The sequence below is a fragment of the Pyrgilauda ruficollis genome, unplaced genomic scaffold (genome assembly GCF_017590135.1).
Source record: "Pyrgilauda ruficollis isolate IOZ18807 unplaced genomic scaffold, ASM1759013v1 scaffold114, whole genome shotgun sequence".
NCBI lineage: Eukaryota > Metazoa > Chordata > Aves > Passeriformes > Passeridae > Pyrgilauda > Pyrgilauda ruficollis.
This window is the reverse complement of record NW_024509655.1, coordinates 779,225-792,324: the sequence shown is the minus strand read 5'-3', so window position 1 is coordinate 792,324 and position 13,100 is coordinate 779,225. Positions and strand designations below refer to the sequence as shown.

Genomic DNA, 13,100 nt, shown 5'->3' with positions numbered 1-13,100 from the left:
TACCTTAGCACTAGGCATTACTTTGAAGCTGCACTTTCATTCCTCCCCTATGACTTTGTAGCAGGAACATACTTACTTTTTTTTTTTTTTTTTGCTGATTTTTAGAGTTGAGCCTTCATTATGCTTTTATTTTAAAGATGTAAAGGTGAAAAAAAGACATTTCTCATCTCACAAGTAAAGTCCAAAGTCAATCTTTGTGTAATTTATGATGGAAACATAAATGATTTTGTATCACTGGAAGAATATTTATGAATAAACACTCCCAAGAAGTTTCATCTTCCTGTTTTATATTAACACATTTCAATTTGAGTGTTAACTGGAAAATAAGAATTCTACAAAGGGTATACCTGCTTTGGTATCTGTCCAAAGTTATTAATGAATCCTATGGTAGCTGTCTCTTTTAAAGGATCATTGATGTTATATATGTCCACTTGTCCCTCATAGAAGAGATGGTGAAAGACATTTACAGCTTCTACTGCAGCAGGACCTTGCTGTTTATAGCCAAAGATCAAGTCAATCCACTCATGCAGGTGAGCACTCACAAAGTCACATTCCAGAGCCTGAAATTCAGAAGGCATGCATTAAAATGAGACAAATTGCTCATTGGTTGAGTTTACTACACTTGCCACAAGGAGAAATGCAGAACATGACTTGACATATTTTTGTTACATTTTGACAAAGCTTTTAATTGAAGCAAGTCTTGCCTCAAAGTACTCTGTAGCCAAAAAGGAAGGAGAGGAAACACTGGTTCTACAGACCTTGGCAACAATCAGACACCAACCCTGAGCTCACAGACTGGCCTGTGACTGCACAAATTTAGCTTAGATTAATGTGCAGTGCAAAGTCCCAACAGACATTCTACTGTCACCATTAAAATTTAAATTACCTCCCGATGGACTCTGATAAACTCACGAGGATCTCCTTTTGCCCATGGAGGGAGTATTACATCACCAAGTTTAGTGCCATTTTGTTTACAACCTAATAAAAAGAAGGAAAAAATTTGGACAGAAGCATTGAAAATGAACTGCAACAGCAAAGGTGAAAAAAAGTGAAAAAAAAAAAAGAATCAAATTATAATATCATGTATGTATAAAGGAAGCTATTTTAGTCTTTTCTTTAAAATACCATTGTGGTTTTAAATGTCAGGCAATAAAACATGAAAAATTCTGCCTTGGTTGTTCATGTAAGATGGCTTTCAGGAGAAAGAATCCAAACACTCCTCACTAAGGCTTCTGAAGAGAAAAACAGCATTTTATCATAGAATGAAATGTCATTTTACTCCTGAGAATAGCCTATACTCCTGTGATGTGCAGCCAAATACTCATTTCCTAACATACAGAGCCAACTGGTATCCCCCACAAGCTCCATGCCCAAGGATACTGCCAATTCCCCTGATATGCCCATGGCCTGGGCACAATACATTCAACTCTGTCCTGGACAGCCCCCTTCTCACTCTGGACATCAAATAGTGGCATGTTGTGATCAACAAAAATATATCTGGTAAAACTCCTCAGTTATATTCTTGTTCTGTCACTTGTTGTCAAGAGACAATTCCACACTTCCCATTAACTCAGAGGAACACCTCCAAATTTCCAACTTTATAGGGGCACACAAAAAATAAGTGCAATGCTCCAACAGAAACATTACTTGCATCAACAAACTTCAAATCTTCCTTTCTTTTCACCTGGCAGGATGGGAAGCAGGATTGCTACAAATTACCACAATCAAAAGTACCTCAGTGTTTGGCAATTGTTCCTAAAAGAGCCTTTTCTACTGTTGGTCCAAATGCTCAGTGAAGAATTTCCAGTGGTTACAGTCCAAAATTATCAGATACAAAGATAGGTGGACAAGAGCTCAACATTTTTTCAGTAATACCCATATTCTTTAGTGTAAAATACAGATGGAAGAGGTTTTGCAGTGTTCTTTGGGTTTTGCATTTCTTTTTTTGTAAGGTTGTGCTTCCAATCTGTTACAATATTTAGAATAAAGGCTTGCAGGCCATTAAAACCTATGATTTGATTAATCGTTATTATTGGTAATAGATTCACAGCACAGAGCTCAGAATATAAGAGCTTAATACCAGTGTTAAGAACGACATATAGTAAGTAACATGCATCTCCAACAAACAGGTCTCCTACACGACTCCTGATGAATAATCACTGTCACAAACGCTGTGACAATTCAAAAACCTTTAGGAATATTTTTAAATGAAGTTCTAAAAATGAAGATTTGTCAAACAGATTTTTGAGAAGCTTAAAAAAATTAACAACAAAGATGGCGAACACTATAATGGAATAGGTTACATGGAGAAAAATGCAAAGCAGAGAAACTCTAAGTAAAATGTGATTATCTGTACATTTTGAACTGGTAAAAAACCCAAAATTGAACACAAAAATACACCCTCCAAACAAAAGTCTTTTCAGGGACTAGTTCTGCAATTCTCAGAAGACACTTTGTATTAAACTGCTTACAATGAACACTCTCGGCTTGAGAAAATACCTGAAGTCTGTGTGGCTCTGTTCTCCCACCCACAGCCCTGCTATCAAGCTGTCTTTGCCTACCTAGGTCAAAATTGTTGGAATTGAGCAGGAACTCAGGGAGGTAGAAGAACTCTGGGATGAGCTCCTTCACGTCTGCCATGTTGTGCTTGGAGGCGGAGTACCAGGCCTCACGCACGCTGTGGAACATGCGGTCAGCCAGGTCGAAGTGACCGCCCTGTCGGGCAGAGAGAGGAGCACATCAGTGTCACAGCACCCCCCAGCATGGCAGGCTTTGCCAGGAAGGTAAATCAGAACATCCTCTGCCAAATGAAGACACTAGTACATAGCATATTTCTTTCTTTAATGCAGCCAGTCCAATCAGCTGCATTACTTTCAGGTACATGATAACAGAAAATATAGATGCAGATAAACAGAACTTTAGGAAAAGAGTAATCTGTCTGATTTCATATCTAGTCTCTTTCAGAGAAACAGCACAATATTTTTCACAATAAAACTCGTTTTGGTTTTTGTTTGCTGCTACTTTGTTTTGCGTACATCTAGAAAAATGTTCAAACTACAAGGGAAAAAAAAAAAGGTGAATTCCATCACATCTTTTTAAAAGACATATCAAAAACCTGCCAGACAATAAGGACTCTGCTAAAAGGTGTTTTTTCTATGATATTTGATGAAAACAAAGCTGGCTGATCTTATTTCCTATTGATGTTTGCAATACACAGCAGACAAAAAACTTGAAGTGAGGTGATGTAATTTTTACCTGTAACCGTAAGAAAATCTGAGTAAAAGGCTCCATCCGGACAAGATAGGAAGCCACGATCATGGCTGAGGAATAGTGAGTCCCATAGTGATAAGCTGGGGTTTCCCCTGCAGATTAAAAATCATATACATAGGAGAAATAAGGTAGTTAGGTGACAGAATCATTACTAATGGAAAAAAAAATTAACACTGCATTTTAATTACTCTGTGGCCTTGGACACATTCAGAACTGGAATTTGTGATTTTCATTCTCAGATGTCTGAAAGCTTTATGTTTTGTCCCTTGAGTTTGGGCTGCAGTGAAGTAGCCCTAATTCAATAGGGCTCTGCAACGCAGTACTGAATGGTTACTCATTTTTTATTTTAACTAATTGAAATGTTGCAGTGCAACTACAGTGATTTCTGCTGAAGACACATTTTTAAAAAGATCCTTTTTTAATTTTTGGCCTTATTTTTTACTATGGATTTAAAATCTTGGGCAGAAATACTTATCAGAACTGTTGCCTACAGATTTTGTACAGCTTTTACTTTCTTAATTTCATGGCAAAATGTCTGCACAAGCACACTTAGAAAACAGTGATTTGTTTCTAAAAATGAAATGTCTTTGCCACCTACTTCTGTTTGACACAGAACAGCACTGCAGTAGTTAAACAGGCCTCTATCTTCAATGAAAGCACACAAGAAAACTTGTCTTGCCAAACACAGAAGTTTTATTTTCAATATATAAGGAAGCTCTAAAATCATGACTAGGTAACTTAATTGCATGTCATTCTGAGGCTTTTTTAGCCAAGAAGCTGCTGTTTCCTTAGCCAAAAAAACACACTTTAAGATTAGATATGTAAAAGTTAGAAGCATTTGCATTCTTTGTACTACTAATTTTCATGCAGCAGCAATCAAACTGTATTAGTGTACACAGCTGGTTGTGTGCTTCATGTGCCTGCCCATTCCAGTCTTTATATAATACAAAAGTCATCTAAATGTGCAACTGTTCTGTTTTTGTTTTTACATATAAACAAAGATGTAATTTAGATTTTAAACAAACAACACAGAAAGAAAGCCAATGTCCATTTATTCTAATTTAGACTTGGTTGGACAGTCATCAAAAAAACCATGGTAGAGTTCTGCACATCCAAATCCAAATCTCTTCACCCACATTATAAAAAAATCCATGAGTCCCTCCTATGACGCAGGTGCATGTTCCTCTGCTCTCTCTGCAGATGGATTATTACTCACCATTGGGATCTTCCCAATCCTTGTATCGCTTCTTGTACTGGGCTAACCTGTCCTCTGTCTGAGCTCCCATGGGCTTGGCCAGGTTTCTGAATGTTTTGGGATTTGTAAGATCCAGTTCCTTTAAAAATAAATCAGACAATTATTTTATAAAACCAAACCACATCCTTTGAAAACTGCTGATTACCACAGTTAACACCACCTTCCTCCTAAGGCTGTTATCCCTGCTTTCTACACACACAGGAAGTGCAATGTTGGATATGCTTAAAACAGTCCTTCAGTCTGATCCAAGACAGCCAGCATGCTTTTCTGAAATCACATCTAGGCTCTGCACAACTTTTGCCCTGCTCCCTTTATCCTGTCCCCAGTTTCCCCTAATTTTTTCACAAATACTCAACAAGTCCCCTAACAATATTTTATGTAATGGTCTAGTTGGTGGCAAATGCTGTCCACAGAAGCATTAATAGGATGTTTCACCTTTTTCAAAAGCATATTCTTTCACCGTGGGGTCAGATTTCATAGTAGCCCGTACCACAGTCTTCTGGACAAGGATGCTTTCTCTGTGGGCTTAGCATACTTCAGGATACACAGTTTAAAGCTAATGCAGAGTTTTACAGGAACTGCTGCAAGGTAAAGGGGCAAATGTCTCTCTCTGGATCCCAGCCCTCACCTGTGCACAGACCAACAACATCTGTAAAATCAGCCCAGCCAAGATTCTCTAATACCCTCCCTGCTGAGAAGTGGGAGAAACAAAATAGAAACCTTCAACTTATACAAGATTACAATCAAGGCCAACAAGATGTTTTATTTACCTCTGAGTCATAGTCTGCGAGGATCCAGGGGAAGACAGGGTACTGCATGAGGTCGTTATAGGATCTGCCAGCCAGAGTGTTCAAGTGCATCAGGTACTGGAAGTTACTGATTTCTCCTCTCTTAAGGAAGACAGATAACAGCACAGTAAAGTTTTCACTTTACAACAATCAAATGTCAACCTGCCAGACTGTCAATGTGCAGCCCTCTCCAAACATAAAAACTTACTTCAATATTGCAATGCTCACTCTACCTTTATTATAGCTCTCCCCCTGCAATTCAACAGTAGAACCACTTCCTATTTGATGATGATAACATGAAATACTAAAAATTAAATGCTGAGATACACTTTCTACAACAGTACGTTCCACCTGTTAGAATTAAGAGGATGCAACTTATGTGTATTAATTATTTATGTATCACTACAAAATCTGGAATTTAATACAAAAAATACCCCAGCACTTTCATACTTACTTCCCATCTTTGAGTAACAGATTTTTCTCCCACTAAAGTGCTAAGCAAGCCAGACCTAGCGGGAAGAAGAAAGTGAATTTCTTGACTTTGCAGTAAGAACTGGGTTACATCTTCACAAGACAACCCAAAACTTCAAGATTAAAAATTGTAAATTGCAACCATTAGAAGAACATCTCTCTTTTCCTTTTTGCAGTACCTTTTTTTAGAATTCTAAACACACACTGTAAAAATTATGCATGTTAATTATGCAATTCAGTGCAAGTGGTGGCTGATGAGTAAAATATTTTTAACAACTTGGATAAATCTGATGGCTTCAGCACTCCAATACCTTTCAGAATGTATCAGTATACTGATAACGTTAATTCTGATATTCTCCAAATAATCATGATAGCAATGCAAACATAATTTATTGGAAACTGATGAGCCACAGAGGTTGTGAGGAACAGAACCACCTACCCTTGCTCTACGCTGGTGTTTGGTCTTTGTCCAGACACCGACTCCGAGCTGTCGGTCAGAGAGGGCACCACAGCCAAAAACCTGCAGCAGCAGTTAAAAGATTCTGATTAGTGCTTCTGCCCTCGGGATGTCATCTCCTGAATAGCAGCATGCATTCAGTACAGTTACACACTTCGTTTTGAGCAGCTCCACAACACCTCCAACAAAATTGCAGGAGCTTCTTCTCACTGAAGGCATGTAAGTGCCTTCTAGTGGCTCTTTCCTGCAGCAGTAAGGTGCTAGCAGGCACCAAAAAAGCCTCCACATAGGTATTGGCAAACATTCATGTTAAATACTCTAATTTATTTTAACATTACCTTTGATAAACTTTGTTTCTAACCCCCTTCTGGAAAGCTAGAAGATAGTTCCGTCCATCTCCTGAGAAAACTTCAATTGCAATTGGCTGAAAACAAAGAGAAAAAACCCATGTCAACAATAACTGATTTTCTTGTCACCTCTGAAGTGCAGGCACAGACCAGTTTAGTCATGCTACATGCGGCACTAAATTACGGTGAAGCAGACTTGGAAGCTTAGTGCAACCAAATGTTTTATTTTTGGACCACTGACATTGACTAACACGCTCAAAAAAACTAGATCTGGGTAAGTTCCAACAAGGATGCCCAACCTAAATGCTTCAATTTCAACACAGTCAATAGCTTTTCTTTCCAAATATTCTTCAGTTATGTATTGATTTTCATTTCTAAAAATTACATCATCAAAACACTCCAAATATGCCTCCCCCTATCCAAATATGGTGTCCAAGTTACCTGCAAAAGGTATCTCCTTTTATGCACCTCCTTGATATCTTCATATGCAAAAATGCTGCAAGTTCTTTTGAGCTGACTTGGACCTTGCCTTGCTCCCCTAGGTATGATTGGCTCATGCATCCTGTAAAGGAACATAAACAGGCACGAGAGAAGTGATTAAAAAGAAATTTTCTTCTTGGAAAAGAATTATCCAATTAATTTCATGGGAGAGTCCAGTTACAGAAACAGCTGATAGCATGTTTTCACAATATATCATACTACAAATTGCTCAGTACCTGAGGTCTTCCTGCATTGTACATTATCTTAGAACTGACTCCTCAAAAACCTCATTGAATACTTCTTGTTCAGCCTCTAAGGATCAAGGAAACTCCCTATAAATGTACTCACTTTGGAGGCAGCGTCTCAATGTCCCGTATCTCCCTGGTGGCTGTCATGGTAAACCCATCGATGACATAGAAGTGCTCTTTTCCAAAAAGCAGCAGCCCCTCGCTGGTGTCAAGACCCTGAACCCGAGCACAGCGGTACATGTGCTGGATCTATGAGGAAAAGCAGATGCTTAGGGAAAGCAACAGGAGCACAGGCTCAGACCACTGCTCTGGTACACAAGTCCCAGACACTGCTGTATCACTTGCACATACAGCAAAAATCCTGTCAGTCTCTCTCCCCTTTAATCAGGTCTAATGCCAGTGACTAGTAACTGGGGAGGAGGTTGGATAAAGTCTCATTGGTATGATATAAATGTATTTATTTACCAGTTTTATCCACTTGCATGACACTGCCTGAACATATTTTAGAACCTGCAGCCTACTCAACCATTATCACAATGCTATTTAATGGTATACTTCAGATGAACAAAGCCTGAAACACCAAATATACAGCATGGTAAATCACCAATGATCTTGGGGATAAAATACTACTTATCAAGGCTTCCCATTCTAATGAAGGCAACAATTAATTAGGAACAGCGTGCCAAATTCAGTGCCTATATTTTCAATGTTTATTTTCTATCCTGATCTTTAAGTTGGCAGGACAATAAACCAAGCATGGGATAGCTCACAGCCTTCATTTCAGGACAGGTGATTTTTCCCTTGCAGGCAGAAGGGAAAAAAAAAAAGAAAATGTTTCCAGTACAGCATTTTTAGGGTCAGGCACACAAAGTACACATTTTAAGGAAGAAGCTGATGAAATATACAGACCAAGGAATATATATATGATATTTATTCATGTTTGGGGCACATAATGAAGAAATTCCAATACATTAAGTTCTAAGTGTGTTTGAAACAGTACCTTCTCTCCTTCTTCAAGAAGTCGAAGCAAAGTTGTATTGTCAGTCTTCTCGTCTTCATCAATTGAACTCCCCTCAATAATTTGATCCTGTGACTGGTCCTGGCTCTCATCATCTCCTCCATCAGGAGCAGAGCGAGATCGTTTCAGGGGAGGCTTCACCAGGCCTGGAAAAGAACAGAGACAGATAAATGTCACAAAGAGACATAAAAAATTAACTTCACAAAACCTACAATCTTTCAAATTACTGACCCAATGCTAAGAGAGAAAAACAAGAGTGCTGCAGGACTTACGCTTGTCTTAATGCAAATGCATGAGAGGATGACAAACCATACCATCTAACCTTTGACTCTTGCAATAGTGTCCTCCCCATGCTCTGGCTCCTGCTGAGCTGTTTCACCAACTGTGTTCTCTTCTATGGTGTCCTGAAAGACCGCGGGGTTTCCGGAAGCCAGGCGCATGTAGTACTCCTTGCTGTCATAGCTGATGGCTCTCCGGTAGCGAGCAGGTTTCTTAGGAATAAGGGAAGAAATCGCTTGGTCAGTCAACTCCTCACTCAGTCCCTCAGTGAAGGTCTTTCAGGAACAGGGTGTGCAGCACAGTGCATGTCCATTGAGTGTTTTGTGCGTGCTCATATACCAATACAGACAGGAACAGAGACTCTTCAGGAGATCTGATCTGTTGGCTAATTTGCAAGGAGCTATAGAGCCAACTCAAGCAAACATGGGGTTGCAGAAAAGCCTGCAGATGAAACTAGAACATGAGGAGTAGGTGTAGCCAGTATGTTATGAACTGTCATAAAAGGCTGGGATTCTTGTGCTTAACATTGATTGCTCAGAAGGCCATTTTATCATCTTTTTACTCCCTACCAACATATGCAGTTTATTTGTTAGCTAGCTGACTTCTTTGTCAGGCAGTATTTGAATAAAAAAATTGCCTTAAGAAGATACAATTATGTGGAAGCTGGTATAAACTAAAAGCACCCAGGGATTTGCTTTAAGTCTCAAAAATTCTTCATTAATTTAGTTGCTTCTTTTTTTAGTAAAGTTTCTGATGGCTTACGGGGAATAGACTGGCATGAGAATATGCATGTACCTGTAGTAAATATGTGAGCGTTGTTTGTACCTTTGTGTGGCGTTTTTGGTGTTTTTTTTGTGAGGGGTTTTTTGCTTTGTTGAGCGTTTGTTGTTTTGGTTTTGGGTTTTTTTTCTGTGTGTCATGTTTCCTTCCTCTTTGTCTGTCCTAACGCCCATCACAGGATAATTCTTATGTTCCTCACTTAACTAAGAAAGCAATATTCAGAACAGAAATCAAACTAGCATTATTACAAGTTGATGCTCGGGATGATAAAGATACTAAGTTCAGCAACACAGAAATTTATTATTCAGGTCAAATTGACTGCTCCCACAAATCAAAAATTTAAGGCACTGTAATTTAATTTGCTCAGTCACGTTTAACCAAGTCTTCACTCCTTATCAGCACGAAACTGCCACTTAAATGATGCTTGAAACATTTGTGGAAACAACTTGTGTATAACCTACGAAGAGAAATCCTTTATAGCACTGGTAAGGTGAAGGAACGTAGGAAAAACAGTAACAATTTATATTAGATATTCTGTATAATAGAATTACTTGCTTTTATATGAATTAGACAATTGTAGAAGGTAATTAAAAATGAGTGAATGCACATTACACACTGTACTTAGTGATGGGCAAGACTGCGACTCGAATTAACAGAGAAAGACATAATACTGAAATGCTTGCAGAGAAGTCACTTCCAAGCATGTCTGTTCTTTTCAAGAAGGGATTCATATTTTTTTAAGCAAATGTGTGCATTTTATTAATAGCAAAACAGAGAAGAGTAAGCTAAGACAAAATTAATATCGGCTTTAACAAAAGTCGGCCTTTTAAAGCCCATTATGGACAAAAAGGAGAAAAAATGCTCCCGAGATCCTCTCTTAGAAGGAAACACTTTCCCAGTAAGTGCTTCCAAGTGATGTGTTGCCCATTACTAAATGTGTTCCACTGACCAACAGTTCAGGTCCCAAAGCCACAACGCTCCACACAGTGACAACAGTGGTAGCACAGCCCAACACAGCCTGTTAGTGTGCAGCAAAGAAGGGAAGGTCTACAGAAAGTTTTATTAGGTGAAGGTTGAGGACAGCACAGTAACATCTTCTAATGTGATTACTGAAAAAAACCCTTAGGTCTGGAATTGTTTACTGAAAGAGCAAGTTGAAAGCCAAAAGTAGAAGCCTTGTTAAGACTGCCTAACATGCAGGAGAAGTTGTATTTATTTTACATTCTTTTGGTCAGTGTACTTGTTTCTTTACCTTTTGAGGAATGGTATCATCAGATGTCTCAGGAAGTCTGTTTGAGAAGTCAGACTGGAAACAGGGCATCAATTACATAAGCATCAATTACATCAGAGAAAGAACACTTTTGAGAAGAATGTATGATGGCATGTTCTCTACTTCATGTGAATTAGACTGTCACTACAGCTACTGTGTGTCAGACCACAAGCAGGCAAAAATATCTACTAGTTTCAAATTGACTGACTTCAATGTTTTCTCTGCTTTTTTAAAGTACTCTGACACTCAGACATAATTTGAGGGGAAAAAATCCTGCAGGCTTACACATATGCTTAAAAAGACATAATAAAGACTGCTTCCTTTCTTATAAGCAGTGTTCCAAAATTAACAGGAACTAACTGCAAAGCTTTCAAAGGCCACAAATATTTCTGCTCCACAGCCCACCTTCATCTTCACAGATTGATGAAAGTACATTTCACAAGTGCACCCAAACCAAGGCCTGTAGACCTTTTTTCCTTTTTTTTTTTTTCCCAGATCACTGGTTTTTTCCACATTATGTAGATTAAGGACAAGAATCCAGACTGAACCTCACACAGTAATGGAACTTTCAGTCTCTGGAGGCTTGTGAAGATGCCAGTGCTGTTTGTTGGCAGGATCACTCAGCACACCTCGCATTATATTGCAATATATCCAAATTTGCTTGGTTTTGAGCCAAGTGACTCAGTCCCTTCCCTAAATATATCATGAGGAACAACTGGACTTTACCAACCATTTAGGACAGACACAAGAATATCAGGTCATACCAACAGAGTAAAATATCTTTCTTAAGAAAAACCTATCCAAAAAAAAACAAAAGAAAAAAATAAAAAAGCATTTTGCAACAGGGTGTGTAATCACCCATCCTAAACTCCTGAATACTTACCAGCAAGCTTGTTTCCTGCTCAGCCTCGGGCATGTAGGGATACTGAGTATAAAACATGTCATTCCGCACCATCTTTTTCCTCATTCTGCAGGGACCCTCAGTCATCTCCAACATCCACTTGTCCAGGTGGGAGCCGATGGGGGGCCCCCAGAGCCCTCGCTCTCGCAGTAACTCGTACTCGATTTGGGACCACTCCTCTGTCACGTATTTCAACGCATTCTGCTGACGCTGAACACAAAGGCATTTGTAAATGCACAGAATTTGAAAAATTATTTTAAGAATGAAACCAGACAGGAGGACTTCCTGTCCTTATTTGCACAGGAGAGAGAAGTTCAATGAAGCAAAGTTTGGTGGTTGTTTTTTTTTTTAACCAATTGCTTTAAATGACCTGTTTCTCTCAGAAGTTACTTCTTAAGATTTATAGCACGTAGCTCAGCAACTAGTTTGAATGAAATGTCTTTGGGAATGTTTGGCAGACACCACAGGGTGGAACAATTTCATTCTGGAAGGCACAGACCAGCCACTTTCTAATACTGCATGATACCATAAAATTTTCTTTGTGTTACTATGAAAGTAGCATTTAGACAATGCTTCTCCACATTTCCTCTTAGTTTTTCTACAATGCTTTAGAAACACAGTGTATTTCCAATCACTCTCTTTTTGTTCCCTGTTTTAGTTTTTTTTACACTTATAAGGAATTTAAGCTTCTTAAAAAGAATTCACACTTAACATGTGATATTGCTACAAGAGTTTTCATCTACAACCAGATCAAAATGAGTTTTGCTATTTATTTGATTTTACCTAAAAACCCCGTAAAAGTAACAACTGTACGTAAACATCCAAGTATTTCACATATGAGAGCCCAGTATTTCACAAGCCTCATACTGAGAAATGGCATTGGTATAACCTAACAGGCCAAAGTATCAGTGTCAGGTAATTAGCATTGCAAGCCATCCATACCTCCTGGTATTCTTTATACTGCATATCAACCAGGTCCCGAACCACTGCAATGTGAGTAAACATCCACTGGGAAATTTCCTAAGACAAAAACAAGGTGACAAACAGAATAAGACTTTATAAACAAGAGTTTGTTTGAATGAAAACCCTAGGAATGCACCAGGTTGCTAAACTTGCTCACAAAGAATAGTTCCTTAAAATAAACATTCAGAACATTCCCAAACAGATGAAGGTTGACACTGAGAAACACTACTTTTCCCTTCTTCCTTTTAAGTAATATTTCGTGGATGGTGCCTAGTTTGCTGGAAGTCCTCAAGACACCCACCCCTCCTCACTTTGCCCCATGGTATCTCTGTTTTCACTTATTGCTTCCTCTCCTGATACAACCAGGAACAGCTCCTGTGAGCTCTGTTTGTTAAGTTCTTCCCTTTCCCCTTCATTATATACCTGCTCACCAGGAAAAGGACTGAAACCACTGAGAATTCATTAATTTCTCAATTCCACTGACTAATTTTCAGCTCAGAAAGAGAACTAGCAACGTATTTTTCCACAAAATTTTCAAACCCCTCTTTCCATCTTGAGGGCAGAATGGAAAAA

The 13,100-nt window shown here is 38.7% G+C and overlaps 1 protein-coding gene across 5 annotated transcripts in view; it reads right to left on the bottom strand.

Moving 5' to 3' along the window:
• The window catches only part of WDFY3 (WD repeat and FYVE domain containing 3), a 154,170-nt gene that overhangs the window by 12,703 nt on the left and 128,367 nt on the right, over positions 1-13,100 (bottom strand). For all 5 annotated transcript variants that reach the window (XM_041479802.1, XM_041479793.1, XM_041479773.1 and 2 more), the window contains 16 exons: positions 12,507-12,584; positions 11,547-11,774; positions 10,646-10,699; positions 8,657-8,825; positions 8,317-8,480; positions 7,417-7,565; positions 7,030-7,150; positions 6,580-6,665; positions 6,224-6,304; positions 5,768-5,822; positions 5,296-5,415; positions 4,487-4,604; positions 3,256-3,362; positions 2,562-2,715; positions 887-978; positions 348-560 (listed from right to left, as the gene is read on the bottom strand). In XM_041479802.1, coding sequence (XP_041335736.1) covers positions 348-560; positions 887-978; positions 2,562-2,715; positions 3,256-3,362; positions 4,487-4,604; positions 5,296-5,415; positions 5,768-5,822; positions 6,224-6,304; positions 6,580-6,665; positions 7,030-7,150; positions 7,417-7,565; positions 8,317-8,480; positions 8,657-8,825; positions 10,646-10,699; positions 11,547-11,774; positions 12,507-12,584 — 1,989 coding nt within the window. The remainder of the gene's footprint in view (positions 1-347; positions 561-886; positions 979-2,561; positions 2,716-3,255; positions 3,363-4,486; positions 4,605-5,295; positions 5,416-5,767; positions 5,823-6,223; positions 6,305-6,579; positions 6,666-7,029; positions 7,151-7,416; positions 7,566-8,316; positions 8,481-8,656; positions 8,826-10,645; positions 10,700-11,546; positions 11,775-12,506; positions 12,585-13,100) is intronic.